The sequence below is a fragment of the Callithrix jacchus genome, chromosome 5, assembly GCF_049354715.1.
Source record: "Callithrix jacchus isolate 240 chromosome 5, calJac240_pri, whole genome shotgun sequence".
NCBI classification, from domain to species: domain Eukaryota; kingdom Metazoa; phylum Chordata; class Mammalia; order Primates; family Cebidae; genus Callithrix; species Callithrix jacchus.
The window spans coordinates 36,507,986-36,535,356 of record NC_133506.1 but is presented as its reverse complement, the minus strand read 5'-3'; the positions used below and the strand labels follow the sequence as shown (position 1 = coordinate 36,535,356).

Sequence of the window (27,371 nt, the reverse complement as noted above, 5' to 3'; positions counted from 1 at the left end):
TTTGTGTGTGTGTGTAGACAGGATCTTGCTGTTGCCCAGGCTGGTCTTGAGCTCCTGACTTCAAGCATTCCTCCCAGCCTCCCAAAGTGCTGAGGTAACAGGCACAAGCCACCCATCTGGCCAGGCAATGATTTCTTATATACCCAACGCAGAGGCAACAAAAGAAAAAAATAGATAATTTAGATTACATCAAAATCTAAAAATTTTGTGCTTCAAGGAACACTGTTAAAACAATGAGAAGAACCCACAGAATGGGAGAAAATCATACATCTGATAAGAGATTGATATTCAGAATATGTATAGAACTCCTAAAACAACAACAAAACCAATCAAAAATGGGCAAATGATTTAAACAGACATTTTTCATAGGAAAATATACAAATGGCCAATAAGTACATGAAAAGATGATGAACATGAGGCATTAGGGAAATATAAATCAAAACCACAGTGAGATACCACTTCACACTTACGAAGTCTGTTACAAACACACCCAGAGAAAATAGTGTGTTGGGAGGATGTAGAGAAACTGGGTCCCTTGTGCATTGTTAGTGGGAATATAAAATGGTACAGACACCTTGGGAGACAATTTGGTAGTTCTTCAAGAAGTTGAATATAGAATTACCATATGATCCAGCAGTTTCACTCCTAGATATACACACCAAGGACCGAAAACAGGGACTCACATGTACCTGTATACCAGCGTTCCTAGTGGCATTATTCACAGTAGCCAAAAGGTGGAAACTACCCAAGTACTTATCAACAGATGAATAAACAAAATGTGGTGCGTAGACATACAGTAGGATATTCTTCAGCTAAAAAAAGGAATAAAATTCTGATACATCCTACAACATGGATGGACCTTGAAAACATTTTTGCTGAGTGAAATAAGTCAGACAAAAAGACAAATATTGTACCATTCAACTTATGTGAGGTGTCTAGAATAGGTAAATGCATAGCGATAGAAGGTAGAATAGATGTTACAGGGGCTAAGGGAAGGAGGACATGGGGAGTTATTGTTTAATGGATATGTAATTTCTGTTTAGGATGATGAAAAATTTCTTGAAATAGAGTGATGGTTTCATAACATTGTAAATATACTTAATGCCACTGAATTGTACAGTTAAAATTGTTGTAATGGTAAATTTTATGTTATTTATATTTTACCATGGTTTTTTTTTTTTAAAATGAAAATGTGATGAGTGGTGTGATCACAAGCATTGGCTCCCCTCAGCTACTAAATCCAACACAAAGTGACATGTTGCTGTCCGACAGAGGAGGAGTGGGAGGGGGTGGCCATGCCATTGACATTGTCCTCTTCTATCTGAGACAGGTAACTCTGGGTACAGGAAGGGTTGTTCTGTTTATCTGTACCTGGTTTCTCATGGCTTTCTCAGCCAGCTGCAATTAAGGGCCATATCTCTATAATCACAGATGATGAACCTCTCTGATATCAGCCTTACTGTGACTTTGACTTTAGGGTTTCAAGTTGCAAATGAAGTGAAGTGAAGTGAAGGCATCAGTAGAATACATATCAGAACTAGACCTAGCTGCTATTATATTGAAACAGTATGCTCTGGAGAGCCTGGAGGGAGACGGCAGGATGAAGCATTTTAGGACAGGGCGCCAGAGATGGTGGTAGTGGAAGCCTGGGGAACTGGGGGATTTAGTGGAACTGGAGAGGCCAAACTGCTGCTCCAGCTGCTAGGCCTGGGGCCTGGCAAGGTCCCTCAGAGAGTCTAATAGCCTTGCCAGGTTGAGCCAGCATCCTGTCTTTAACCCACATTCCCTCAGGCTGGAGGGTGGGGTAGTGGCTGGCAGAAGGGCATTGCTCATGGAATTAAGAGGTCCTCAAAGCCAGTGATGCCGCCCTGGTATAGCAAGGGCCAGGCTACTCTGGGGGCTACCACAGGTGGCAGCTGCTGTGGAGTGACAGGCATGTGTTTTCTTCTCAGAAACAGACTGAATTTGATCTGATTAATGTGAAGGACTGGCCAGTCTGGGATACCGCCTGCCACGTGGAAGAGCCAAACCCAACTCTCTGCTGCCACATGCCCAGCTGCTGGGCACCTGAGAAAGCTTCCGGAGTCCTCGCAGACAGCCCAGAGCCTGCCGCTATCCTTGGCCTGCCCACCACCAAGCAAGCAGCAAGGAAGACAGGGTTCTCATCAGTTCTTCCTCCCACAATGTAGGACCTTTCCTTTACCTTCCAATGGATAAAATAGTTCAGATTTCATATTCATATTCATAGACACAGAATCAAGTTTTTAAAGTATACGTCTACCTATATATGTTAAATAAAACATCAGACTATCAACACTGTCATTACATAGAAACTTTGATTAGCCAAGCAATGCATTGTCCTTTACATCATCTCTCAAAATGACCTGTGTCTGTTCTCTGGGGATCGCTGGGTCACAGGTGCCCCTTACCTTCCACAGTCAGGCAGGGAAGTTATAGGCACACTCAAAGCTACATCTGGAACCCCTTAGTGCCCTCTTTGTGTTCCTCAAGGAAGCAGTACCTTTGAAGGGATCTCTGCTGCATTAAATGGTGACCAGCTAACATTTCATGCCAGGCTTGGTTTGCCTTGTGGGCTACTCAGTGCAGAACCTGCTGTAACCCTCCGTTCAAAAAACGGACTGGCAATGTGATTAATGTTGGATGCTTTACCACTGTCTTTAGTTGTTACCGTGATTCTGCTATTTCACGGGAGTTTGAATCATGGACCCTAACTTTTCAGTTGCCAGATCAACTGAAGAAACATGTGTTGTTAAGCCTAATCTGCTGACCTATGTGCCTGCAATTTTTTTTTTTTTTAAATCTAGACATGTTTGGAGTGAGAGGAAGATGGAAAAAAGAAATGGGGTGGGGATGTAAGTGGAAGTCTATAGCCTGTAGCTTTGACCACTGTGGTTTTCAGAGCCCTTTCTCCACACTCATTTCAGAGCCTCCTATGGTTTGGGAAGGAAGAACACACTGTCCCATTAGTAAAAGTGAAGGCTGAAGGGATTTGTTCACTTCTTGGAATTGTCAGAGGTAGGGTGGTCTTTAGCACAAAGACTTGTATGCAGGGTTCCCTGGCAGAACACCCAGAGTGCCCCTGGCTCCCACCCCAGGGCCTGGCTGGTGTGCTGGATGCACACCTGAGGGTGCTGGGCATCACTGGTCCTTGTGAAGATGCTTTTAAAATTCTATATTTATATCCCCAAACTTGGAAACAAGAACTCTACTTTAGCCTAACCCTCATGTCCTTTTTTGAATTGAGAAAATTACAGGAAAGGGTGCCTTTGAAAATTAGAAAACATGCTTACAGAGCTGTACTAAATGGTAAACCCCAATTTTCCCAAGACCAGCTGCTCTGAGAGTGGCAAGTAAAGAGGGGTGAACTAAAGACCTGTCCACCTATAGCTCCGCTCACCTCTGAGAAATCACCTGCTTCCCAGAGTGCCAAGCCACAGGTGCCAGGCCTTGTTGGCACAGACAGCTCCTGGGCTGGCTGGGTGACAGTGCTAGAAGACCCCAGAGAGAGGGCAGAGGCTTTGGGCAAGAAGCACTAGTGGTAGTTTAGGGACTGTCCTCCCCTGTCCCAGGGAACTGGACCTGGCAGGGCAGCATTCTCATGTGGCTCTAAAGACAAGCATGGCGGTAGCCCCTCCTGCCTTCCAGGAGAGGGCTTCTTTGGAAACCAAAATCATGTTCTTCTAAAGTGTCATCTTCTGCCCTCCCCATCCCAATAGGGACCACATCTTATTTCTTTCAAATGGACTGTAAGTACTTAGCAAGTTTTGCCAGCCAATTTTTGTATTCTTACCGTTTGGGGAGTGAAGATTTTTGGTGTCAAAAACCTTTTAGGAATTGCCAGGAATGGCGAGTGATTGCTTTCCTCCAGAGAACAGACACTTGGAATTTCTCCTTTTAGTGTTTATGTACATGCAGATTAATTTATACACACACACACACACACAGAGTATAATTTGATTCTCATAAAATGTGCATCTGGCGCGTGCATTTGAGAAACTTGGTGGCACACGGATGTTGGGGAAGTAGCCTGTGACAGAGGGATGCCAGTGCACTAGGTGGCTGGGGTGGAAGCCATCTCCAGGTGTCTGAGAAACCACCCAGTGCCTCACCTCCAAATCCTGCTGGCATCACCTCCAGAGCCCTGCATGCTCTGGCTGAGGAGTTGGTCTGTGGAGAGGATTTTATTGGTTATTTGTATTTACATTTAATTTACAACCCAAACAGCAAAACACAGTTGGTGGACAAGTTAATGCAGGACAGAGAGTGTCCCAGCCATGGGCACCAGCTCATCTTTCAGGAGGAAAAGTACAGTGCTGCCTGCCCTGGCATGGTTTTCTTACAGATGTTGGCCCTGCCCAACAGCCAGGGCTATACCACAAAAGGCAAGAATGCCCATGTAAGGAGCCCAGCAGGCTGGACAGACCCTTCTTCCCCTCCTCTTGGATGAGAATGAGTGAGTATGGTCTAGACCTTAACCTTGAAAGATGATTAACAGTGATGATGAGGGAGGCAGTCATCAGGCAGGTGCTTAAAGGGATGTTGTAGGAGGTACTCAAGGGTTTGGGGGCAAAACCCTGAATGCAGCATCATTCACAGAGGCACACCCACACTAGCCCAGTGGCAGTGGGGGATGTGGGGTGGCAGCCAGGTATGTAGCCCTGTCACAAGACAGCTGACTGTGGTTTTGCACACTGCTGAAGGGTTGTGTTGTTGCCGTCAGTAGAAGGCATTTGTGGGCTGCAGAGTTGAGAGGTGGATGGGGTTAGTCTCTTCAGAAGAAAAGCCTATGAAAAGTGGCTACTCTTATCTGTTTTCTCTATATGCAGTTGGACTCATCAGAGATAGTAAAATCATCTTTTAGTGTTTTTTGTTGCTGACGTCTTGTACCTGTTTGTTTTTTACATGTAGATCCAGTTCTCATAGGTGAAGCCAGATCATCATTCTGATAAAGGAAATTTAAATTTGATACATATGCTTTGTATATTTTGATTACTTGTGTTTTTGACTGTGAAGGAGCTTTTTTACTTTGGGAGGGAGGAGTGCCATTTTTGAGAATCTTGGGTTCCTGAAAAAGAATGCCCTAGTTGGATGGCTTGCCAGGGCTTTGTGATTTGGTAGTGATTGTACAACTTAAAGCTCCTTTCTCTTGGCTGAGTGACAGGTGGCTATTCTGGAGGACCAAAGCACCTTGACACAAGGACTCTGCACCCTGCTCTCTAGTAGCACAAGGAGGAAATTGGATAGAACATGGGATAGTGTCTTATGGACTCCCACATGTACTAGTGATCTCATCTCCAGCTGGCCATGGGAGGCTGTCCCATCAGGAAGTTTTGTATTCTCTAGCCTGAGATGTGGCCCTTGTGGGTTTTATCTTAGTGAGTGACCTAGTTGCAGGTCCTGTGTTCTCTCCCTCTCCCTCTTGGCTGCCTTTTATGGAGGAAGGACACTGGCTTTTGTGGTTGGATACTATATGCATACTCCCTCCTTCAGCTCTGTGTGGATGCTCCCTGCTTGGGCCTTGTGGCCTCTTTTTTTCGTTGTCTCTTCTTGGACCAACATCCTCAGATTGGTGCAGCCTTTTCAGTTCAGATATCACAGCCCAAGTGGATAAAGGCAACTTGCAGGAGAGGAGAGCCAGACAAGAAATTGTTTTTTTTCTTATGAGACAGAGTCACTGTGTTGCCAGGCTGGAGTGCAATGGCAAGAGCTCTGTTCACTTCAACCTCCGCCTCTGGGGTTCAAGTGATTCTCCTGCCTCAGCCTCCCGAGTAGCTGGGACTACAGGCGCACGTCATCACACCCAACTAATTTTTGTATTTTTTTAGTAGATTCGGGATTTCACCACATTGTCCAGGATGGTCTCGATCTCACAACCTTGTGATCTGCCCACCTTGGCCTTTCAAAGTGCTGGGATTACAGGCATGAGCCACCTTGCCTGGCCAAGAAAATTTTAAAACCAAACCTAGTTTGGGATTTTCCTAAAGTCATGTCTCTTTTTCCTGGTCAGAGTTTACCTGGGAGATTTTGTCAGTTTGACTCACCATTTGCAGAAGATGTGCTTTTGTATTAAGTTTAAATTTTCACATATCACATCCATTTTCAAGATAGTTATACGTTGGAGAAGAAAAATCTTCTAGACACATGAAGGTCTATGTAGTCAACTCTTCCAGGGCAAAGCCAGCAGTCCACCCAGGTCAGGTAGCCAGCAGGGCTCAGTTCCCCTCACTCCAGACATGGACCCTCCTCTTCAGGGTCTCTTGACCCAGTTTCCTTCTCTCCTTGTCTCTGAGAGCACAGATCTCTCTCAGCCAGCCTGCCCAGACCATGGAGTGGCGGGGGCATCCCTGTGTGGCCTGGGGAGCATTTGATCTCAAAAAAGCTCCAGTGCCTGAGCAGGGAGGGAGTTGTGGAGCTCAAGCCTTTCTCCTGTGCTCAAGTCCCTTCCCCACGTAAGGCTTCAACCTAATGTACCCACCGTGTAGTTTTCTCTGGCCCATTTAAATGGAGCAGGGACATGGCTGAGCCATGACACACCAGGACTGGTGAGGCAACCAGTTTTGATTTCGACAGAGTGGCTGGATGAAAAGTGGCAACCAGGGTGCTGGTTTGCTTCGAGTGCAAATGGAACCAACAGGTTTCTGCTGCAATTTGTGTTACCAGTGCCAGGTCACACTAGGAGAGGTGGGGCAGGGCTAACCCAAGGTGTCTCTGAATTCGCCGAGCATCTGCACTTGGTTGTGCAGTTAATGGGAGTACATAGAGCATCTGGCCTTAGAGAGGGGTTGAGACTCTCCTTTTTGGTTCTTTTTCCTGAGCTCTTTGAATGGGGGCCCAGTCCTTCATCAGACTGGAAATATGACAGAGAAGTTTCTATTTAGCCCTAGATCCCAGCAGGATTCTAACTGCCCTGAAGTCTGGAGTGTAGGAGGGAACCCAGAGGCTGGGAATGAGACTAGGCAGACCCTGGTTACCATATGGACAAGGATAGGGGCAAACACTCACTTCCTCAGTTTTTGAAAGTCCTATCTTTGGGTTTGCAGGACTTTGAGGATGATAAAGAATGTATAGTTACCAGCTTGTTGTTGCTGGTCCCAAGCTTCTACAGCCCTCAGAACCTGGCTTTTCTGGCTGCTCTGGCAGGAACTGGGCCAAGGGAGAAGGGAGAAAGGCAGCCACTCTGGTGGGGACTCCAGGCACCTTCCTGCTGTCTGCTTGGATAGGCGGTGAGTGCCGGGGTACTGAGAGGAGCCTGAGCATTTACCTGCCATTAGTGCCTCTTACTTCAGGAGACCAGCTTGAAGTGTGTGTATGTGTGTACATGCTGACAATCTCATGTGTCAGAGGAGCACCTGTATGTGTTAATGTAGTCTTTCTTGGTTAATGCTTTTTAGCTTTTGTTTCCTTTCCATAAATGGATGATTCAAAATTAATGTGACTGGAGTTAAAGGTGAACTGTCAGGCTGTTCACTCACTAAATATAGAGAGCTACAACTGCTTGGTCTTTCCCAAGAGTCAAACCTGAGTAGAAATACTGTTAAAAGAAGAATCTACCACAAGGGACCTATGAATCCTGTAATTTGTGTTTAAGGAGATTTGTCACTATCCCTGGTTCCTGCCCATACAGTGCTATCTCATTCTTGCAGTTTGCTTGAAACAGGGCCAGAGCCCATAGGAGATTGTCAGCAGGAGTGGGGAACGCCAGCACCCACTCCTCAGCAGGGACCCAGCACGACAATCGGGTTGTTTCCTGTTAGACTGGGTCAGGGCCAGGGGAGAAGCAGTCACCCATGTAGAGAGTTCCTGCCGAGTTTCTGAGCAGTTGCTTTGTTCAACAGTGTCAGGAGGGTCAGATTGTGCCATAATTGTTATTAAAGAGAAAACACGCCTACCTTCCTCTCTTCCCTGCTGGCCATTGTTCATTGAGATTTTACTGAGTGCAGCCTTTGTGGAAGTCAGGGAGGTTGCCAAAGGCCTGTAGATGCCTCCTGACCAGGTCTTGATTCCTGGTATTCTAGCACCCATTTGCATTCTGGTCTTCAGCACAAAGCCTTGTTCCCTGTGGCCAGACTGCCAGGCAGTTCAGACTGGGGAGTGACTGTTGAGCAGTCTGCTCTCAGCGGAGATGGCTGAAGAGGTGATCATCTTGGTGCTAAACAAGTAAGAGGCAACTGCCCTGTTTTTGTTTGTCCTGAGGCACAACGAAACTTTAGCCAAATTCTGCAAGAGGGTCCCATCTCCTGCCATGGCCAGGTGTGAGACTGAACCGAGAAATGGCATACTCTTATCACTTAAGCCTTGGGTAGAATGGGAATTCCTTACCCTGGGTAAATGTTTTAACAACAAAAATGGAAGTCAACTTTGGTTTGGACTGTGGTTGTGCTGAGGCAGAAGTGGGGCTGCCCTCTTGGGGCTGAATCTCCAGGCCTCATGAGGTCCCCTGTGGGGATGCTGCTATTTCTAAGATGCAAATTGCACATTTCCTAGATTTTGTATCTGTGGATTTGGATAAGGGAGGGGAACAGGGACAAATGCTTGTACAATTTGAAGTGGACTTCAATGGTACTTCAAACCTTTTGATTGTTCCTAAATAAAAACATAAATATATTTCACATCTGCTGACTTATTTTGTGGGGAAGTCAGGAAAAAACGCCAAAAAACACTTCACTTCTTGCCCACTTCTGTGGATCTTAAACTCCAGTGGATAAGTGTGGCAGTTTCCCTCAGCTCACTAGCGAAGTTCCAATTCACTGTCTCCTGCATTGCTGAGTTCACTACACTGGCTTCTACATAAAAGAACTGTGATGTTTTAGAAATTATGTTAAATAGACAAAGGCAAACAGCCAAACCTGCTATCATCTGGTGAGAGGACACTGGCAAGTTTAGAGTGCTGAAAAGTAGAGCCTGTCATTTGCTGATGGGGGTTAGTGAATATGCATAAGGACCCAGGGGCCTTCTTGAGAAACAGGATTAAAGATCCAAAAGCAGGATTAAAGATCCCCAGCTTCTAAGATCCAAAGCAATTGAATTTTGTCAGGGTGGCCCCGAAGGCCTGTGGCAGAAGGAAAAAAAGGTACCTTTAAAATGAAATCACCTACAGTGGAGCCAGGCAGTGATTCTGGACACCAGAATAAGAAGGACCTATTCCTGGCCCTTCCAGAGGCCAGCTTCTGTCTTGGGGAAGCAGCTGTGTTGAATCCCAAAAACCAGGTCCTTGGAAGCTAGACCAAAGTGGCATGCAACTGGCAAAGCCAATCAATCAACTGAATGCCATAGTGGGCAGACTTAAGCAATGGCTCACTTGGGACACTGTGGGTGGAGTTCGCTGGAGTGGCTAGCCACGGGGTTGCTGCGGCGTTACTGGGTGAGTGCAGTGGCCTCCAGGCAGGAACAGAATGCCTAGATTAACCCCTAGGCACGAGTGCCCTGGGAATTACTAAAGGACCTAGGGAAAACAGAAGTCTTAGGCTGAGACTGTGCTTGATCCATTTAATTAAAATGTAAAGAATGTGTGAATCCTTTTCATTCACCAAGTTAGTCTGGTGGGATAACCTAAGCCTACTTGCTTTCTATCTGCCCTCAACAGAACTGATAGGATGAGTGATGCGCTTAAGTTGATAGACAAGTGAGTTTCTAGTCCCAGGCCCAGCTCCCAGGTGATGTTCAAGATGTGCTTGGTCAGGAGACCCCTGCCTTTTCTGCTTATGGCCATACATACTCAACTGAGGTCAGAAACTGCTCCTGCCATTGTCCCACAGGACAACCTTTAGTCCTGTGGCAGGGGGCAGAACGCCCCTGACTTTGTAAGCTCTGCTCTATGTGTACATATCTGTGTCAAAGCTGTTGAAAGTGAGGTCTGTCACTTTGAGCCCAGTCTGCTTGTCCCTGGTCTGTCAGCCCAAAGGTTCTATTGGTAATAACAGGAGAGCAAGGAGCCTGCTAGGGAGCCCATCTGCCTTCTGGTACCACTGACTTCCCTCTCCCAGCCCTGGTTTGCTCTAACAAAATCAGCTTTTCAACCCTTGTTACTTAAGTCCACCTTGAGGTTTTGACCAATTTGGTCTTTGACCTATGCTAAGGCCCCAGGTACCTTAAGCTCCCCAGGTGGTGCTAATGTCTAATGTGCTGTTAGGGTTGAGACGCCACGTGTCATAACCCAGCAGGTGGAAGGCAGTGCTACCCAAGCTGTCGCACTGTAGGGACATGGCCTGCAGGCATGGGGAGAGGCAAACACCTCCTGATGTCAAAGCATTCAGCCCCAAGTAAGCCCCCCACCAAAACTCCCCACCTCTGCTTGGGCCCTCTGGGTCAACTGACATTTGTCAGGCCTGTCTGGAGGAATCCTGAAGTGAAAATGATGTTTAAATTTGCTTAAGAGTTGGCACATTTTCCACTAGGAAGAACAATCAAAGCATCTTCAGTGAGAGGCAAAGGCAACGTCTTACAGACCCAAGATACATGAGCCTCAGGTCTACAAAGCTGCCTTAAGAAAGGCAAAGCTGTTCCTACCCTAGGTTGTGTTCCAGAAACTTATTCAGCAAATGGAAATATGTATTGATGAAAATAAAAAGGGTTAACACCAGCAGGCCAAGATGTTCTAACCAATGACATGAGCCCTAACAAAAGGGCCTACACAGTCTTCTTCCTTTGATAGGAAAGCTCTCTTCAGGCCATAAAAACCACATGGATCATGAGGGCCCTGGTGAATTCCCATCCACCACCTTCTTCAGTTGTATGGGAAAAGGTCACCCTCCTCTCTCTGAGCTGGGACTGTGAAGCTCTAGAAGAAAGTCACACAAGAACCTGAGCACTATCACTGTTTGATACTATCAGTTCATGTCATCCATGGAACCAGATCTTAAATTGTGTGGTATCATTTTTGTTCCATCCCTGCACAAAATATGATGAAAACAGAGCCTCGGGAAGAGAAGGACCTTTCAACCATGTTCTGGGCACAGAGACTTCAGCTGCCAAGTCATAGAGGCAACCAGAATGGCACCTGGCAATGTTAACTGAATGCATCAGTTTTGAAAGGAGAGGTTTCTGTGGAACTGGAAACGGGCTGTGGTGGTTTCCAGATCACCACCAAAGCTGGCTGGCCAGGAACCCAGGCAGATGTACTCTGTTGGAAGGATGGGCAGGAGAGAAGGTGGCCCCACAATTCCTGTTAGCCCAGAGAAGGTAACAGCTGCTTAACCTGAAAAGTTTCCAGAAACGTCCCACCTGCTTCTATTGCAGAATCATCTGGTGAGTATGTCCCCAGATAACAGGCTTTCCTGAGCCACCAAAAGAGCATACAAGTTAAAGGAAAAAGGACATGAGGATGATTTATTTGGCAGTCAGATCTTAAGAGGGCAGCAGAACTAGCAAATGGCCAACCCTGAGCCCAAATATGGGCAGTAGGTTTGTGTGTGCTGAATGCTGGCTATGCTGAGGCACCTTTGCACCCACGGGCCTGGACCCCAGCCTCTGTCCTCAGAGGTGGGGGCTGCCTTTCTAACCTTCCCATCTCCATCCCTAGATCATTTTGTTTTACCAGTTAGACAGAAGCTGCAATAAGCATGGCAGCTTCATTCAGCACCCAGCTGCCTGTACTACCCTGCCCACCCAAGCGGCAGGCATCTCAATTCCTTTCTTTCCTCAGGGAAAGCATATCAAGTCAGCTTTTCTTTTAAAAAAAAAAAAAAAAAAAAAAAACCTCACCAAAATAGGCTTTGCTATTGCTTCTCTTCCCACCCACCCCCCACCCCATTCTTAACAGTGCCTTAACATCACAAACTGAGCCCTCTTAACACAGCAGGCAGCCCACCTGCCACTCTCCTCTCCAAGGCTCTACTCCAAGGTTTCCCTACAAGGGTGAGGAGCAGGAGGAGTAAATAACTTAGTTACAATACCATTGAGAAGAAAAATAATACTGCTATTTTTAACATGATCCCCTGTATCTTTCAGGCTGGGTCATGTTCCCAGCCATGGGCAATGTGCCCTTGTGCTGTGTCCTCCTCCTCAGGTAGGGCAGAGCCCTTCTCCACACAGACCCCACACTCCTCTGCCCTGGCTCCAGGGCCAAACTGCAGGGGCATCTAGCCTTTCATCCTGCCCAACTGTGGTTTTAAAGCTACAGGACAATGTAAACTTTGTTTCCCTGGCCCAGCAAGGCTCCTCCTCCTCCTCCACTCTTAGGAATGTCAGTGGCTCCTTGGAGCCTCCTGTGCCACTGGCTGAGGTGCCCTCCTTCTCCAAGGGGCTTCGGCTGTGGTCCTGGCCCCACAAGATGGAAGGATCCATCTCCAGAAGTCAGGGCCAGACGTGTGTGCTTAATGCGAGACACAGTACAGTTTTTGCCTTCACTCAGAGCTGGGGCATGGAGGCCCAAAACAGTAATACATCTCATTAATGGCTTGGTTTCTGTCTAGCATTCACTGCTGGAATCCAGGCTTCAGGCTGTGAGACTTGGAAGGCCGCCACAGCAGGCTGCTTCCAAAGAACCCAGTTCACGGCATTCCATGAGGTGCACAGCACCTGCTGCTCTCCAGTGAAGCTGGGGTACAACTAGAGGCGGTTGTCTCCATTGACCCGAGTCCTTCTTGGGGCCCTGGACAGAAGGGAAGAGTGTCAACTGGACAGCCCAAAGCCAGACAGTATTACAACTTTTCTACCCAGTAGAAAGAAACACTGAAGTAGGACCTAGCCACAGCCTTGCTGGCTCTAGCACCCCTCCATCTCCCTCACCTTCGTTCTCGACTGTCAAAATGGTCTGCGAGATGCTCCTGGGAGATGCGGAAGTCCTCAAATGGCTGCTGGTAGCGGGACTCAAAGGAGCCTTCCCGGGCTCGGCCATGAAACAGCTGGCCTGAGGCATCTGAGCCTCGCTCCCGCAGGGATGTACCACTGAAGGGACTGAGGTCACCATTCTCTTGCTTCAATGAAGGCAAGTGCAGAAGAGGGTCAGTGACTTTTCTGCACTTCAGGAGGGTGTTGCCTGTTCTCCTCCCACCCACCTCAGGCCAGCCCACTCCTGCTGCAGATACCTTGGCAGGGAAAATGTCAATCTTGATCAGCAGGGAGGCCAATTCCAGGTCCTCGCTGTAGTTGTTCTTCAAAGGCACTGCTCTGTATCCTAAGAGGAGGAAACCCTGGTCCTCAGCCCAGGAGGGACAGAGCAAGGGGCCCAGCCCCACCCTGGCAGCAAGATCACAGGGGCACTGCCTCCAGGAATGGTCCTCACCTGTCTTCAGGCCTTTTACTGGGAAAGTAGCCTGAGCCAGGAAATTCTGGTCACTAAACATGTCTTCCTCATACACCACGAAACGCAGAAAGGCAAATTCAGGGTTACTGATCTGGAAGTGGAAGGGCTTGGCCGGCCATACAGGGTTGAGTCCATTGTCCACTGTGAAGGCAACAACAAAAGGCTTCAGGTGACCCTTGGAGAGGATGGGATGACTGGTGGAGAGGGCCTTGTGGTGCCCCCAGGAGGAGGAGGAGGATGATGACTGGGAAGACAGACTGACCCACAAACTCTGTCTTCTGCTTGGTGCTGTCATACTCAGCTCCAGCCACCTCAATCTCCACAAAAGGACACACAATGCCTCGGCCATTCTTCGGCAGATGTCGGGCCCCCAGCACCTGCAGGGAGACAAAGGGGCCTAGGATTGTCTTTCCTGCTCCCTCCAATCCCAGATTGCGGAGGCTCAGGCAGACATCTGTGAAGTGGAGGCAGTGCGCCCTCTGCTGGGCCCCCAGGACATTGCCCATGGAGTCCTGCTGCCCGTAGTTTATTTAGTCTTAGCTTGAGCTAAAATTTCCATGTGAGTTTTGCAATCTACTTTATGTTAAATCCATGTCTATTTTAACACAAAAATCTTTTTTTTTTTTTTTTGAGACAGAGTTTCGCTTTTGTTACCCAGGTTGGAGTGCAATGGCGTGATCTCGGCTCACCGCAACCTCCGCCTCCTGGATTCAGGCAATTCTCCTGCCTCAGCATCCTGAGTAGCTGGGATTACAGGCACGCACCACCATGCCCAGCTAATTTTTTGTATTCTTAGTAGAGATGGGGTTTCACCATGTTGACCAGGATGGTCTTGATCTCTTGACCTCGTGATCCACCCGCCTCGGCCTCCAAAAACCTTTTAAATGATTTCCTCTTAGGGAAAAAAAATTTCTTATCAGAACAAGTCACCCCATCAATGGCTCTGCACATGTCCTAGATGTGTATACTGCAAGCTATCTTCACCACTTCAAAGACTCTGCTCAGGCCCCACCCACACTGACCACCTTGATGCCTGAAACTGCCCATTTTTGGGGAACTCAACATAACCTGACTCCATCGGCAAGCAGCCCCTTTCCCACCCTGAAGCCCAGATGAGCAGCACCTACCTCAATACAGATGGCACATGGCTCCAGCCCGCGGAGGCTGCTCTTGTCAAAGGGGTCGAAGGCCTCGTCCCGCATGGTACTTGGCTGCAGCACATAGCCACAGTGCCGGCCCGTCATGAAGAGGGCCTGGTTCATCTGCATAGGCTTGTCTGGAAGAGGCAGATGATGGCACATTCCAGTCCAGCTGCCCCACAGTGCTTCTCCCTGCCCTCCTCACAGGGGACCTCCTCACCAGGGGTCTGGAAGTTGAGGGCCACGAGCTGGCTGCCACAGATCCACATGGGCAAAGGATCATAGTTGGAGGAATCCAGTCGCTGGCCCTTGGGGTAGATGCGGGAGAGCTGCAGTCGATTGTACTGAAGGAACTTCTTGCCTTTGGCCTTGTTCACGTATTTCTCAGCCTTGGTTTCCGGGAAGGACGACATGTCCCGGTAGCAAGCACGTTCTGTGCCAATCTCTGGGCCAAACAGGGAGAACACTTACAGAGCCTGCCCACCTGGGCAGTGTTGCAGGGATAACTAAATACTCCTTCTGCACCCACCAGGCCCTGCAGGCACATGCACACCCCGCCTGAGCCCTGGCCCTTACTCTCTTCATCGAAGGGAACAGGCCGGCAGTAGACGACAAGCTCAGAGAGCTCCAGGGCAATCTTCTTCCTCCGTTCCATCATCTTCCCCTCAGAGAGCTGGTGACACACACAAGGCCCTGCTACAGCCCTGCCCAGGAGAAGGAAGCCCCTGCCAGCCTTGGGCACACCCACACTGCAGGTGCTCTGGGCCTCTCCCCCACCCTCCCCTGTACCTTCCAGACACCACACCAAACAGTAAACGAGGGAGCTCTGTCCTCAATCTCATCCTGGGATCAATCATCTTTTCTCCTCTCTGTCCCAGAGGACACATTTGCCCTCCGACCCTCTTAAAGAGGTGGGTTGAGGGGGTGGTGGTACAGACTCCTCATCACCACCCATGTTCACAGTGAGCTTCCAGGGATCCTGGGATTGGCCACACTCACAAGTGACACTTTCTAATCATTCACGCCTCATCCTGGGGGAAAAATGCTCTGTGTCACCTTTGACTGCACTGGGGATGCAGGTCCCTGGCTTAGTCTCCATCTGTGTCCTAAGGATGATCCTCACTGCCTCAGCTCCCCCAACTCCAATACAACTACCCACTCTCCATGCCAAATCTCTACAGAAGCCCACTTACAAGTGTCCCTTCCCATCCTCTCACTGCTGGAGATCCCCTTTCTTCTTTCAGTGGGTTTTTTTTTTTTTTTTTTTTTTTTTTTGAGACAGAGTCTCGTTCTGTTGCCCAGGCTACAGTGCAGTGGCATGATCTTGGCTCACTGCAACCTCCACCTTCTGGGTTCAAATGATTCTCCTGGCTCAGACTCCCGAGTAGTTGGGACTACAGGCACCCCCCACCACCAGCACACCCAGCTAATTTTTGTATTTTTTTTAGTAGAGATGGGGTTTCATCATATTGGCCAGGGAGGTTTCAAACTCCTGACCTTGTGACCTGCCCGCCTTTGCCTCCCAAAGTGCTGGGATTACAGGTATGAGCCACCATGGCCAGCTTCAGTGGTTCTTACACTCAAACTCTCTTCCTTTTTAGGCCTAGACCCTTGGATCCAGCCCTTCAGCCACCTGGTCTACCAGTACCTTTTCCTTCTAGGGGACAGCCTGGCAAATATCCTATCCCTTCTGTTTGGCTTGCAGGTGCCTTCTCCAAAGCAGCTACAGAGCCCCCTACCAAATGCACTTGGTGAAAGGGCCACCAAGTAGGAATTCCCTAACCCTTGAGAATACTTCTTTCTCTGCTCCCACAGGCTCAGTGGAAGAGGCCTCCTTCTCCAGAAGGCTGGTCCTTCCAGCTAGGCTTGGGTTCCGTCTCCTCCCACACCTGTTCGCTCCATTCAGCTGTCTGTGTGACAGCCTGCTCAAATCCCAGTCACCTGTTCTCTCCCTCAAGGACAGGCCCTACAAAGGCTCTGCCTTTGCCATTCCAGACTCCCCCGCTGCCCACTGCCATCTAACCCCAGCCATACTGCTGACACACCAGGGCTATTTGCTGTTACTGAATCCAAAGGGCACTTACAGGTTCTTTTTTTTTTTTTCTTTTTTTTTTTTTTGAGACTGAGTTTTGCTCTTGTAAACCAGGTTGGAGTGCAATGGCGCGATCTCGGCTCACTGACAACCTCCGCCTCCTGGGTTCAGGCAATTCTCCTGCCTCAGCCTCCCGAGTAGCTGGGATTACAGGCACGCGCCACCATGCCCAGCTAATTTTTTTTGTATTTTTAGTAGAGACGGGGTTTCACCATGTTGACCAGGATGGTCTCGACCTCTTGACCTCGTGATCCACCCGCCTCGGCCTCCCAAAGTGCTGGGATTACAGGCTTGAGCCTAGACTTACAGGTTCTTATCATGCCTATGTTTAACCTCTATAGCCCTCAACACAGCAGACCCCTTCCCTCACCAGTGGCCTGCAGTCTGTCTGACTTGCCTACCCTGGGCTCCTTTCCTTGCCCATGCCTTCTCATGTGGAGCTTCTCAGTCCATCCCAAGTTCTCTTCCTACTGTACACCACCTCATCTCTCCTAAGCCTCTGGGACCCCACTCCTGCTTCAGCCCAGGATTTTTCCTCTTAGCTCTGGCCTTTGTGTATCCAACTGCCCACTAAGCAGACCCACTTAAATGACCATCACTATCTCAAACTCAACACAACCTACACACCACATTGCATGTTATGTGTGTGTTTCTTCTCGATCCCTAGCTAAGGCAGGGGCTGTGGCCTATCTGGCATAGGCCATCGGCTGCCCCACTGCTCTGAGGGGGCTTGTGCTGAGAACTGGAGGTCTCAGCTGCCTGACAGGCGCACACACTGCCCTGCAGCAGGCTCCAGCAGAATCTCACCCTGGCATCTGCGGTCTGGGCCACTTCACGAATCTTTTTCACCCAGTCCTGCAGCTCCTCCTGTGAGTCTGCAGCAACATCCAGGGACCAGTGGGCCACTGATGCCATGCTGATGGAGAAGACGAAGAGCCGGTTGTTCTTGCCCTCAGGACGGATGGCTGGGAGGGCAAGAGCAGATAAAAACTGAGAATAGACATCTCACCCACTCCACCCCACTCCATACCCCAGGCACTGGCTCAAATGAGTTCCATCTCATTCCATTTCCTCCTTCCCATACCCCATGAGGAGAAGGACTGCTTTGCAGACCCATTTTACAGATGACAATGCTGCAACTCCAACAAGTCACTGCTGGTTGAGGTGGAGCCAGTGTTCCAACTCAGCTCTGCCTGACTCATGCTTCTGCCTCAGGCCACATCTGCCTCTCCACCCCATCTCTAAGCCTCTGTTACATCCCTGTGGCCCAACCCATTAGGCCTGGGGAGGTCAGCCAACCAGGAGCATCATCTTTGCTGCCAATTCTGACAGGTTCCCCAGTGCCTGGCATGGAGTAAACATGCAGGGGTCAAAGCTGAGGGTGACAAAGGGAGCCCAGGGTGTCAAAGGGATACAGAGAGCATGAGGAGAGCTTGGAGTGAGGGCAGCCTTTGGGGTTCAGCCATCACCCTCCTCCCTACAGGAGAGGGATACAAAGGAGAACCTCACCCTAGGGAACAGTGGGCAAGAGAAAGGGATGGGAGCTCACCAATCTGACAAGCTGGTACATCCAAGACCCCCCGCAGCAAGTCCCCTAGGGGGCTGTTCTCGTCCAAGTGCTGTGGGAAGCAAAGCCCACCGATGGTCAGCATGGCTACTTGCATATGTGTGTGAGGGGATATCCATGTGCATGGGACAAATACATCTAAGAGTAGGTGTACCTGTGACTGCCAAACATAGCACAGGTATATGGGAGACCACCAGCCCATGTGACAGGTGTCTGTGTATGCACATGCATGCTTGGGACTGTGTGATGGGAGATTCCAAGGAGAATCTGGGGATAGGGAATGCCATTCCTCCGGTGATCCTGGTCTTACCTCCCTCTCTGGCTCCAGGGCCACGGGGTTGACCATCTCTTCCACATAGTTTGATGGGAACCACAGTTGCTTCTTCCCTCCATAGTCACCTCGCCACCTGTGGGAGCCATAGGGTGCTGACCTCCGGCAACCACCCCTAACTCCCATGAGGAGAATATCCTTTGGTAGGGGATCCCATGCCTAAGCCAGGCTGAGCAGGCACAGCTGGTGCACACAGGAGACAAACACATCACAAATACATGTCTTTGGAGCCCCAGCTCCACTGGGGCCCTTGGATTCTGGGCCTACCACACTATAGGCTCACCAGCCTCCCTCTTGCTTCTCCACGTTCTGGATGATAGCACTCTTGGTGAAGGTCAGCTCGTCTTCCCTCTGGGCTTTGTAGTCAAAGAGGGCTTTGACTGCACACTGCAGAGGTGAGAAGCACCAATCAGAGCAGAAAGGCTCCCCCTGCCACTGCTGACCTGGGGCTTCATGTGCACACAATGTGCTTGGGCTTCCCAGCCTTGGGTCAGGCTACTGGGAGATGACACTGCCAGCAACAGGCCCTAGTTATAGTTCTCGTTACTGCCCTACAGGGAGACTCCAGGACAGATATGATCAGAGAGGTAGGACCTCTGCCCGTGAAGTGCCTTAGGATCCAGGTGGAACCTTAAGCCCTACCGAAAGAACCTTGAATCCTCTCCCAGGAGTCAAGGCTGGCAGGCCAAGAAAGCAGGGTCTGCAGTTGCCCTGAGTGCTCCCATACCTGGAAGCATATGGGGCCAGGATGGGGCCTGGAAGTGGAAAGAAAAACCTCTCAGGTCCTCTGGCTATGGAGGGGAATAGGGCCCAGGCCTTTTTTGTTTTTTGAGACGGAGTTTCGCTCTTGTTACCCAGGCTGGAGTACAATGGCGCGATCTCGGCTCACCGCAACCTCCACCTCCTGGGTTCAAGCAATTCTCCTGCCTCAGCCTCCCAAGTAGCTGGGACTACAGGCGTGCGCCACCACGCCCAGCTAATTTTTTTGTATTTTTAGTAGAGATGGGGTTTCACCATGTTGACCAGTATGGTCTCGATCTCTTGACCTCGTGATCCACCCGCCTCCCAAAGTGCTGGGATTGCAGGCGTGAGCCACCGTGCCCGGCCTGGGCCCAGGCCTTTTTAGAGAAAAAGGCAAAAAGAACTAACCTGTGTAACAGAGCTCCATAGGCCAGGGAATGAGTGGCCAGTGTGCCTCCTGCCCCCCACCCTGCTGCTGCCCAGGGAGGAAACAGGGGTCACATGGGAGCAGTTTTAAAGGGTCATGGCTGATCTAAGGGGTGGGGGCTAGGGAGTGGGTCAGCCCTGGGAGACCTGCGGTCGCTCACCAACCACACATCTCTCACAACCTCTTGGGCCTCGGAAAACCACAACCACCACTTCTCCACAAAGACCACAGATGGCCCAGAACACAGAAATGAAGCCCCAAGCAGCTGGGGACCCTCCCCAACTTCCTGTACCCAGAGGCCTGAGCTGTACCTTGAAAGTTGGCATAGGGTTTGCCTCTACGTAGAAGCCAGGGTTGCGTCCCTCATACAGGGCCCCGTAGTCAGGCTCCTGGAAACAGGACACAATGGGATATGTTAATGTCCCAGAGCCCAGAGGTAGAAAGCAGCTGGTTTCTCCAGCAGCTTCCCTGTCCCCCAGTGCAGCAAACTTCCATGTGGCCTTCCTCACCAGGACACCAAGGCAGCTACCATTAGCACCTGGTCCACAGGGACCCTTCAATCTCAGTGGAGACAGCTTCAGGGGCCTCAGACCTTGTCTCACCCTTTCCTTTCTTCACATTATTACCCATGAGGCCCAGCCCAGGATTCTAAAATCTCTCAGGTCCTGAATGCCCAGACTCCCAAATATTTCTGAGCTATGTGCAGGTGAGCCCTTCACAGACTGCACACATTCAGTGCTTTAGTTTAGTGGCTCACTGGTTCACTTCTGAGCCAAGTCAGGAACAGCCTTCCCACTCTCTACACTCCTCCTGCCGCTCCTCTCCACCACCTGACCCCAGGGGCCAGTGGACAACAGGCCTCTTCCCACCCTACTGGGGAGTCTACTGAGGATGGGAGTCTCTCAACTGATCTCCTGGTCCCAGACCCCTTCCTCCTGTCCAGGGTTTTTGTCACCACCTGTGCTGCCATAGGTCCCAACTTTTTCCCTCACTGATCTCACCTCCTATGGCTGTCCTCCATACCGTCCATTCTTGGGTAGCCTCATCTCACCTGCCCTGGGACAGAGTCCCCAGGCCAACCCCAGCTGGATGAGCTTCCATTGTGTTTCTCTCTCCCAGTGTGAGCCCCAGAACCTCCCCCTCCACACCTTGGCTCATGATGAATCCTCTGCCTGTGTGCCTGTCCCCATCCTTACAGACACCGCACAGATGTCCCCTCTTCCAGATACTCTCCTGGTACCCAGACCATGGCTCCCACTTGGACTCAGGGGTCCTCTTACGAACTCCAACACCCCAGGTCTTGCTGTTACACACATCCAGATTATGGGTCTCTCCTGCCTCCCCTGCCTCACCCCATCTACCACAGTGCCCTCACAGCTGTGCCAATCTTCTCCAGTGCCTCCTCATTGATGGGATAACGCAGCTTCATCTTGCGGTACAGCGGGTGCTTCTCATAGTAGCTGATGAGGTCAACAAGGCTGTCGAACTCTGAGTTCCCTAGCATCACAGTCTGTCCCTCCTGCTGGACACGGCAATGCTTGATCTTGCCCTCAGCCCTTCACAAAGACAAAACAGTCACACAGGGTCAGGGCAGCCCAGATCCAAGCAAGGCCCCACAACCCAGGGCCACACCCCTCACCGGAAAGAGATGGCATATGAGTTGGGCTCATTCCGCTTCCGCACCAGGAAGGCCCCATCACGGGGGACACGCATTAGCATGTGCTCAGCCTGTGCTCTAGTCAGGCTCGCATGGTACCACCTGGGGACAAGCAGAGTCAGGCCCAGCCAGCATTACCCATGGCCCTCCCCTGCCCACTCCCAGGTCCCTCCCTTACTCTTTGCTCTCATGGGCGTTGGTCTGTGGAACAGGTTCTGAAAGTCGCATCTCAAACTCATTGCAGCGCAGGGGCACCTGCTGGTAGTGTGTGATGAGGTCATAGAGGGAATCAAAGACGAGGTTGTCTGTCAAGAAGAACTTGGGGGTCCCAGCATCTTGCCGGGAGTGGATACGGCAGTGCTGAACTTTCCCGTTCCGCCTGTGGAAGACACAGGGTGAGGGAGGCTGGGAGAAATAGGCCACGGTCCCAAAGACCAAGTTCCACCCCAAGTGAGGCACCAAGTCTGAAGGAGGGAGGCCAAGTTCCTGAGGAGCAGAGGTGTGGGCAGTTGCACTGAAAGGCTTCAAATTAACTGAAAAGGGAGGGGTGTGGTGGTGGGTGAGTGCACATGTGTGTGTTTGTCTATGTGTAGATGAAATTATGTTCCATGTAAAACATAATTGTCCTGGATCAAAGGCTCAAATGTTAACTGGTTATTTCTGGGTGGTGTCACGTCTATATACACACACTGACTGAACAAGATCGTCAGCATGGGAAGTGTTACCAGAAAGAGAGCGTGTAGTCGCCCACGAAGGTCTCACTCTCTCGAACGAGGAAGGAGCCGTCAGGGGCCCCGGTCTCGATGCAGTACTCAGTAAGCAGGCGCTCAGCGATGTGCCGCCCATCACGCCCTGCCCCAAGCTTCCCATGGAACCATTTCTCATTGGAGTGCAGCTCTGTGCTGCTGCTGACCTGCCAAGGGAAGGCAACAGCAAAGACACTGTGACCCTGGCTCAGGCCTGATCTGGCCCAGCCCCCAGACCTGGGCTGGTCTCTCACCTCCTTGGGCTCCTCCTCATCCTCATTGCCCTGGTCACTGCTGGTCTCTTCAGAGTAGTAGATCTTGCTGCTGGTCAGAACGAAGTAGTGGGGATACCATTCCTAGAACAGACCAAAGGGGGACTCGTGAGCCAGGGTCTTCATACCCACCAGTCCCACCACCCCCAGCCCAGCCCAGTCCTCACGTGGTTCACAGGGTCCTCCAGATAGAGGATGCCATTCTTGATGGAGTTGCTGATGTCGTTCTCAGAGTACATCACAGATGTAGGCACCTCCTCGTAGGCACTGCCCTCAGCCAGCTTCTTGTGCTGTAGCGGCAACCAGAACAGGGCAATGCAAACCCCAGTCCTCACCTCACCTCCTCACCAGGCTTAGGCCCAACAGCTGGAACCATGGCCCAGGCGAGGCACTGAGAAGTGGGGGGCTTCCCCAGTGAGTCCACCACCCCACCTTGATGAGGATCTTTCTCTTAAGCTGGTTGGGTGAGGGGAGCCCATCGGCAGAGATATCCACGGGCTTGGTGAGGAGTGTGTCCCCCAGAACCTTCTTGAAGTACTGGGCCATGTTTCTCTGCTGGGCAATGCTGCAGTGGTCCTCGATGGAAAGGATGACTGGGTACCTGCAGGGTTGGGGACAAGCACAGTGAAACAGATCCTGCAATCCTCTGGGGTCTAAGTAGCTTCTTACAGTGAGGTGTTGGGAGCCAAGGGCCTGGGGGCTTCTTGTCTATAAAAACTATCTCAGAAAATAGGCAGGCTATAGCTACTGGTGGGGCAGAAGGGGTTCTACAGCTGTGGCGGCAGTGGAAACCAAAGGGTGGCAGTGGATGCAGTCCTGAGCTGGTCCAATTATGGAGGGTGCTCAGCAGTGCAAGAAAAATCTTCCACATCAAAGAGGTCAGGAGAGAGGAGAAGCCTCCAAAGTTAGCTGTTAGAGCCCTAGTGAGGTCAGGGAGATCAGTGACCACAGGTTAAACAGTAAACAGAATTGAAGGAATGGGACATAAGCAACACAGACAATCTTTTGGGCTGTGAGGGGAAAGGAGTTAGCAGGATACTGGCCTAAAGAAACCAGGGCATGTTTTCTGAAGATGAGAAGAGCATGAATATGTTCTACGGGCTAAAGAATCCATGAAGAAGACAGTGGGCCCAAGATGTAGGAAACAGAGTATAACTTGGAAAGCAACAGCTCAAGCAGGAAGCAGGAGATGAGGAGAGGCCAAGAGGTGGACAAAGATGGAAGGCCAGGGGAGAGCAGACAGGGCATTCGAGGGGTCTTTCTGCCCTCTGACCCTCTAGAAGAGAGCTGGTGCCCAGCTAACCTCTTGGTCCTCCACTCCCTGACTCACTCTGAGGCCACAAAGGCATGCTCCTTGATGGTGTGCAGGACATCTGAGAACTTGATCTTGGTGGTAAGGGTGTGCCCATGGTAAATGACTGGCATCCCATCTGGACCATCCCAGCAGTCCACTGAGGAGCAACATCACTATGGTCAAACAGGCAGGCCTCCCGTATTCCCTCCCCCAGCCCTGGACCCCACGCACACTCAATGCAGCGACAGCCCATCCGCAGGCAGCGAGCGTAGGCTTCCAGGGAGGACTCACTGGAGAACTGGTCCCCGGTCAGGTACCTGGATAGGCAAAGAGAGGCAGGTATGGTCATATGGGCCCTCCTGGGAAGAAGCTAGGTGGGCCCAAAGGAGCCACACTCACGTGTTGTGGGAGGAGGAGATCCAGTAGTGGGAAAGAGGGTTGTTCATGGTGTCCGGGCATACAGCGTCCAGCTGCGAGTTCCACACACTGTTCTCTTTGGAGAACAGGAAGGTGACAAACTGTCCAGGAACATGTGGAAGGGAAGAGAATGTGAGCCCCTGCCCTGTCCGACCCAAGATGGTAGGTTGGGGATAGAAGAGAGAGTGCTTGGTTCCAACTGGGGATGGGCAAGACGCACAGTAGGTAGGAACAAGGTGGCATCCCTAAGGACCGTCTAGCTCCTGGAGCACAGGTGGGGTTCTGGTTACCTCTACCCATTCTCTGACAACAAAAGGGGTGAAATGTCAGGCTCACCTCATCCACGAAAAAGTATGGCTCCTCAATCTCTCGCAAGGGGTCTCGGAGGAAGCTGAGCATGAACTCCTGCACCTGGAGGCGATCAACAGCCCACAGCTCCTGATGGGGTAGGGAGGGCAGGGCAGGGAATGAGAGAAGCCTCCAGTCAGTGATGAACCCACCACCGCCCCCGCCTGACACCTGGGCCAATGTCAGCCCAGCCATACCCCCTGGTAGTCAAGGAGGAACTGCTGGAACTCAGGAAGGGACACTCGGCAAAGCTCTGGCCGCTCCCCAGCCCTGCAGGGAGAGAAGGTAAGCTGGCTAGCATGGTCAACAGACAATGAGGTGCCCCATGGAAGGCAGAACCCAACTCCCTCCCAGCCAGCACAGCTTCCCAGAATAGTCCAGTACAGTTCCCCACTCCCACTGCCTCCCACCTGGATCAGGAATCACCCAGAGGAGAGATGAAAAGGGCCAAGGGAAAACCCCACCTCCCCACTCCAAACCAAACCTCAGAGTACTGGCTTCCAAGAAGGGGAGATCCATCTGCAGGAAACAGAACCTGGTCAGGGCAAGAGCCCCTGGGAGACCATGTGGGAATGGGGCTAGTAAGAAGACAGGCTAGAGCAGCAGATGGGGGCAGGCCTCGAGAGAAGAACTGGAGAAATGGCACACAAAAGCCCCTAAGCAGGGCAGCAGGGCTGAGGCAGGCAGGGTTAGGGGTGGAGTGAAGGAACAGGGGCAGGGGTTGAGGGAGGGCAGGTGGCTCATGCACCGTCTTCTGGGCGCTGTACATGAGGCTGCGGTACAGTTGAGCAAACTGCCCATAGGTGATGTCCCCGCTGCGCTGCTCCAGGTCCTGCATGGTACAAAGCAGGATTGCCAGTCAGGCCCCCATTTGCAGGGCTCTTGGTTTCCCCTGCCCCCATTTACAGAAAGCCCTGGGGGGCACTTACCGTCAGGCGCTCTCGGAGGAAGCGCATGTTGGGGACCCGGTAATTGACCTGTGACAGCATGTTCTTCAGGTCCTTGGCTGATATACTAAGAAAACAGGGACATTCCCAGTGGTCTCATCCAGCTTCTCATGACCTCTGACCTGTGGGTCGAGCCCACCTGGGGTTGGACAGGTAAACAACACTATTCTGGGAACCTGGAGTCCTGAGTGCCAGACTGAATCAGAACCCATGGGGTGACCAAGATTAGGTCCCTTCCTTCCTTTGGACCTCAGTTCCTCATCTGAGCTAAATGAATGAATGAATGAATGAATGAATGAATGAATGAATGAATGAATGCCTATAATTCTAGCAAGGAAGAAGTGAACAGATTCAGCAAAGTGGGTCAGGCATGGGAGGAGGAGGAAGAAAAATCACTCTCCAGGCCTTCCCTCCCACCAGCACTGCTCAGGCCTGTGAGGAGGTGGCAGTCAGCCCATCTAAGATAGAAGGCAGGGCTCACTCACAACTTCCTTGTCAGGGGCAGCATGGCAGTGGGTCTCCACCTGCTGCTGCCCATTGAGATGCTGGGAGTTTGGTCCTCAGAACCCACTAACCCATGAGGGGGGAGGAAGAGGGAGGTGTATGCTCCACCAATTACAATGACTGGCAACTGGGCACCTCCTGGGGCTGGACAGGGTCTGGCTCCTGGAAAGAAACTCAGAGAACAAGCAACTCTGCTCTCCAGGGGTGTCCTGCCCAGGATGTGAGGCTGGGGACACTGCTGGACCTGGCAACAGGATGGACAAGAAGGAAAAAGAGGGGCTTTCTCTCCTGGAAGGTGGTGTCAAGGAGGGGAGGGTGGGTCCACCTCCTCTGGGACCCAACAGCCTGGGAGGAGGCACCAAAATTCCCCAAGGGGACTGAGCTCCACGCTGAGTGGGTCAAGCACCACAGAGGGAGGGCTGGCTCTGTACAGGTGCCATCTCCTCTGATCCTCAGTCACTTAGGAGGTTCGTGCTATCAGGGTCCCTATTTTCCAGTGAGAAAACAGAGACCTTCTGGTGGCAACTGCCTGCATCACCAACCTTGCCCTCTGTGGACTCTTCCCCATCAACATATGAACAGCCTGTTACTTCGTCCACCAAAAACACATGGCTTGTCCCTGCTTTGCTCTCTAGATATTGCCCCCCTTCTTGCCTCCCTTCCATAGCAAAACTCCTTGTAAGAGTCATCTTGCTCCTTCTAATTCCTTTGGGCCCCTCACCACTTGGTTGACACTGCTCTTCCCACCATGTTAAATCCAAGAGTCAATGGTCAGATTTCACCATTGTCTTCTTCCCTGGGTTGCCAAAACTCAACACTCTGGGGGTTGCTCCTCTTACTGCACTAGTTGTCCTTCACCCCTCCAATCTCTAATATGGGGGTGATCTGGGATCAGCCACTGGACCCTGCCCTTTTCTTAGTCTGCTTGCCCCCTAGATGATCTCACCCAGTCCTGTGGCTTTCAGTGTCATTTACATACTCCCAAGTTAATATCTGCAGCTCCACCTGTGGACCTAAACTCACTCTAATCACCCACCTACTCAACATCTCTCCCTGGACAGCTCTAACAGGCATCAGAAAACTTAACATGCCTCAAAAACTGAACCCCTAAGATTCCCTCCAAATGGGCTTGTCCCCTTGATCTTCCCATGTCAGTCAATGACAACTCTGTTTTCCAGTTGCTCAAGCCAGAGACTGTACTATTATCTTCTACTCTTCTCTCTTAACATAATCAATCTGTTAAGGACATTCCTTCTGGCTCTATCTTCAAAATACACCATGGCCAAAATCTACCATTACCATTATGAGCCAAGCCCTTTTCATCTTTCACGTGGAGTATGGAAGCAGCTCCTAACTGAGCTCTCCACACAGCAGCCAGAGCAATCCAGAGTAACCCAAGTCAGATCACATCACTCCTCTCTTCAGAACCCTTCCATGGCTTCCCATTCCTTTCAGGTCAAAGGACCTCACCATGGTGCAGCACCCACACCATCTGGTCTTCACTCCCCTTCTCTCCTTGACTCCTCTGGCTGCCACAACAGACCTCAGAGCCATGAGCTTCAGGGCGCTCTTCCCACATTACTGGCCACCGTCACCTCCAGGACACCCAAAGCCATTTCTACACA

The 27,371-nt window shown here is 50.8% G+C and overlaps 2 protein-coding genes across 15 annotated transcripts in view; one reads left to right on the top strand and one right to left on the bottom strand.

The window, feature by feature from the left end:
- Positions 1–15,244, top strand: part of ZHX3 (zinc fingers and homeoboxes 3) — a 150,521-nt gene extending 135,277 nt beyond the window's left edge. For 8 of the 14 annotated variants that reach the window (XM_078371695.1, XM_078371692.1, XM_078371694.1 and 5 more), the window contains one exon: positions 1,953–8,630. In XM_078371695.1, the coding sequence (XP_078227821.1) occupies positions 1,953–2,189 (237 nt within the window). In that variant the 3' untranslated portion in view covers positions 2,190–8,630. Of the gene's footprint in view, positions 1–1,952; positions 8,631–13,901 lie in introns of those variants that run through there. The other 6 variants (XM_054255362.2, XM_054255348.2, XM_054255346.2 and 3 more) reach the window with 1 other exon arrangement.
- PLCG1 (phospholipase C gamma 1) overlaps positions 11,320–27,371 on the bottom strand; it is a 40,905-nt gene continuing 24,853 nt past the window's right edge. The window contains exons 6-33 of the mRNA XM_035298621.3: positions 25,225–25,309; positions 25,044–25,127; positions 24,780–24,814; positions 24,493–24,565; positions 24,284–24,385; positions 23,930–24,048; positions 23,762–23,847; positions 23,567–23,687; positions 22,669–22,837; positions 22,404–22,526; positions 22,219–22,320; positions 21,944–22,131; positions 21,397–21,597; positions 21,201–21,320; positions 20,937–21,117; positions 19,873–19,950; positions 18,677–18,780; positions 18,373–18,469; positions 18,045–18,114; positions 17,303–17,460; positions 14,980–15,076; positions 14,624–14,848; positions 14,392–14,540; positions 13,527–13,641; positions 13,244–13,405; positions 13,047–13,135; positions 12,748–12,935; positions 11,320–12,610 (exon numbers count right to left, since the gene is read on the bottom strand). Of these exons, the coding sequence (XP_035154512.1) occupies positions 12,568–12,610; positions 12,748–12,935; positions 13,047–13,135; positions 13,244–13,405; positions 13,527–13,641; positions 14,392–14,540; positions 14,624–14,848; positions 14,980–15,076; positions 17,303–17,460; positions 18,045–18,114; positions 18,373–18,469; positions 18,677–18,780; positions 19,873–19,950; positions 20,937–21,117; positions 21,201–21,320; positions 21,397–21,597; positions 21,944–22,131; positions 22,219–22,320; positions 22,404–22,526; positions 22,669–22,837; positions 23,567–23,687; positions 23,762–23,847; positions 23,930–24,048; positions 24,284–24,385; positions 24,493–24,565; positions 24,780–24,814; positions 25,044–25,127; positions 25,225–25,309 (3,364 nt within the window). The 3' untranslated portion in view covers positions 11,320–12,567. The remainder of the gene's footprint in view (positions 12,611–12,747; positions 12,936–13,046; positions 13,136–13,243; positions 13,406–13,526; positions 13,642–14,391; positions 14,541–14,623; positions 14,849–14,979; positions 15,077–17,302; positions 17,461–18,044; positions 18,115–18,372; positions 18,470–18,676; positions 18,781–19,872; positions 19,951–20,936; positions 21,118–21,200; positions 21,321–21,396; positions 21,598–21,943; positions 22,132–22,218; positions 22,321–22,403; positions 22,527–22,668; positions 22,838–23,566; positions 23,688–23,761; positions 23,848–23,929; positions 24,049–24,283; positions 24,386–24,492; positions 24,566–24,779; positions 24,815–25,043; positions 25,128–25,224; positions 25,310–27,371) is intronic.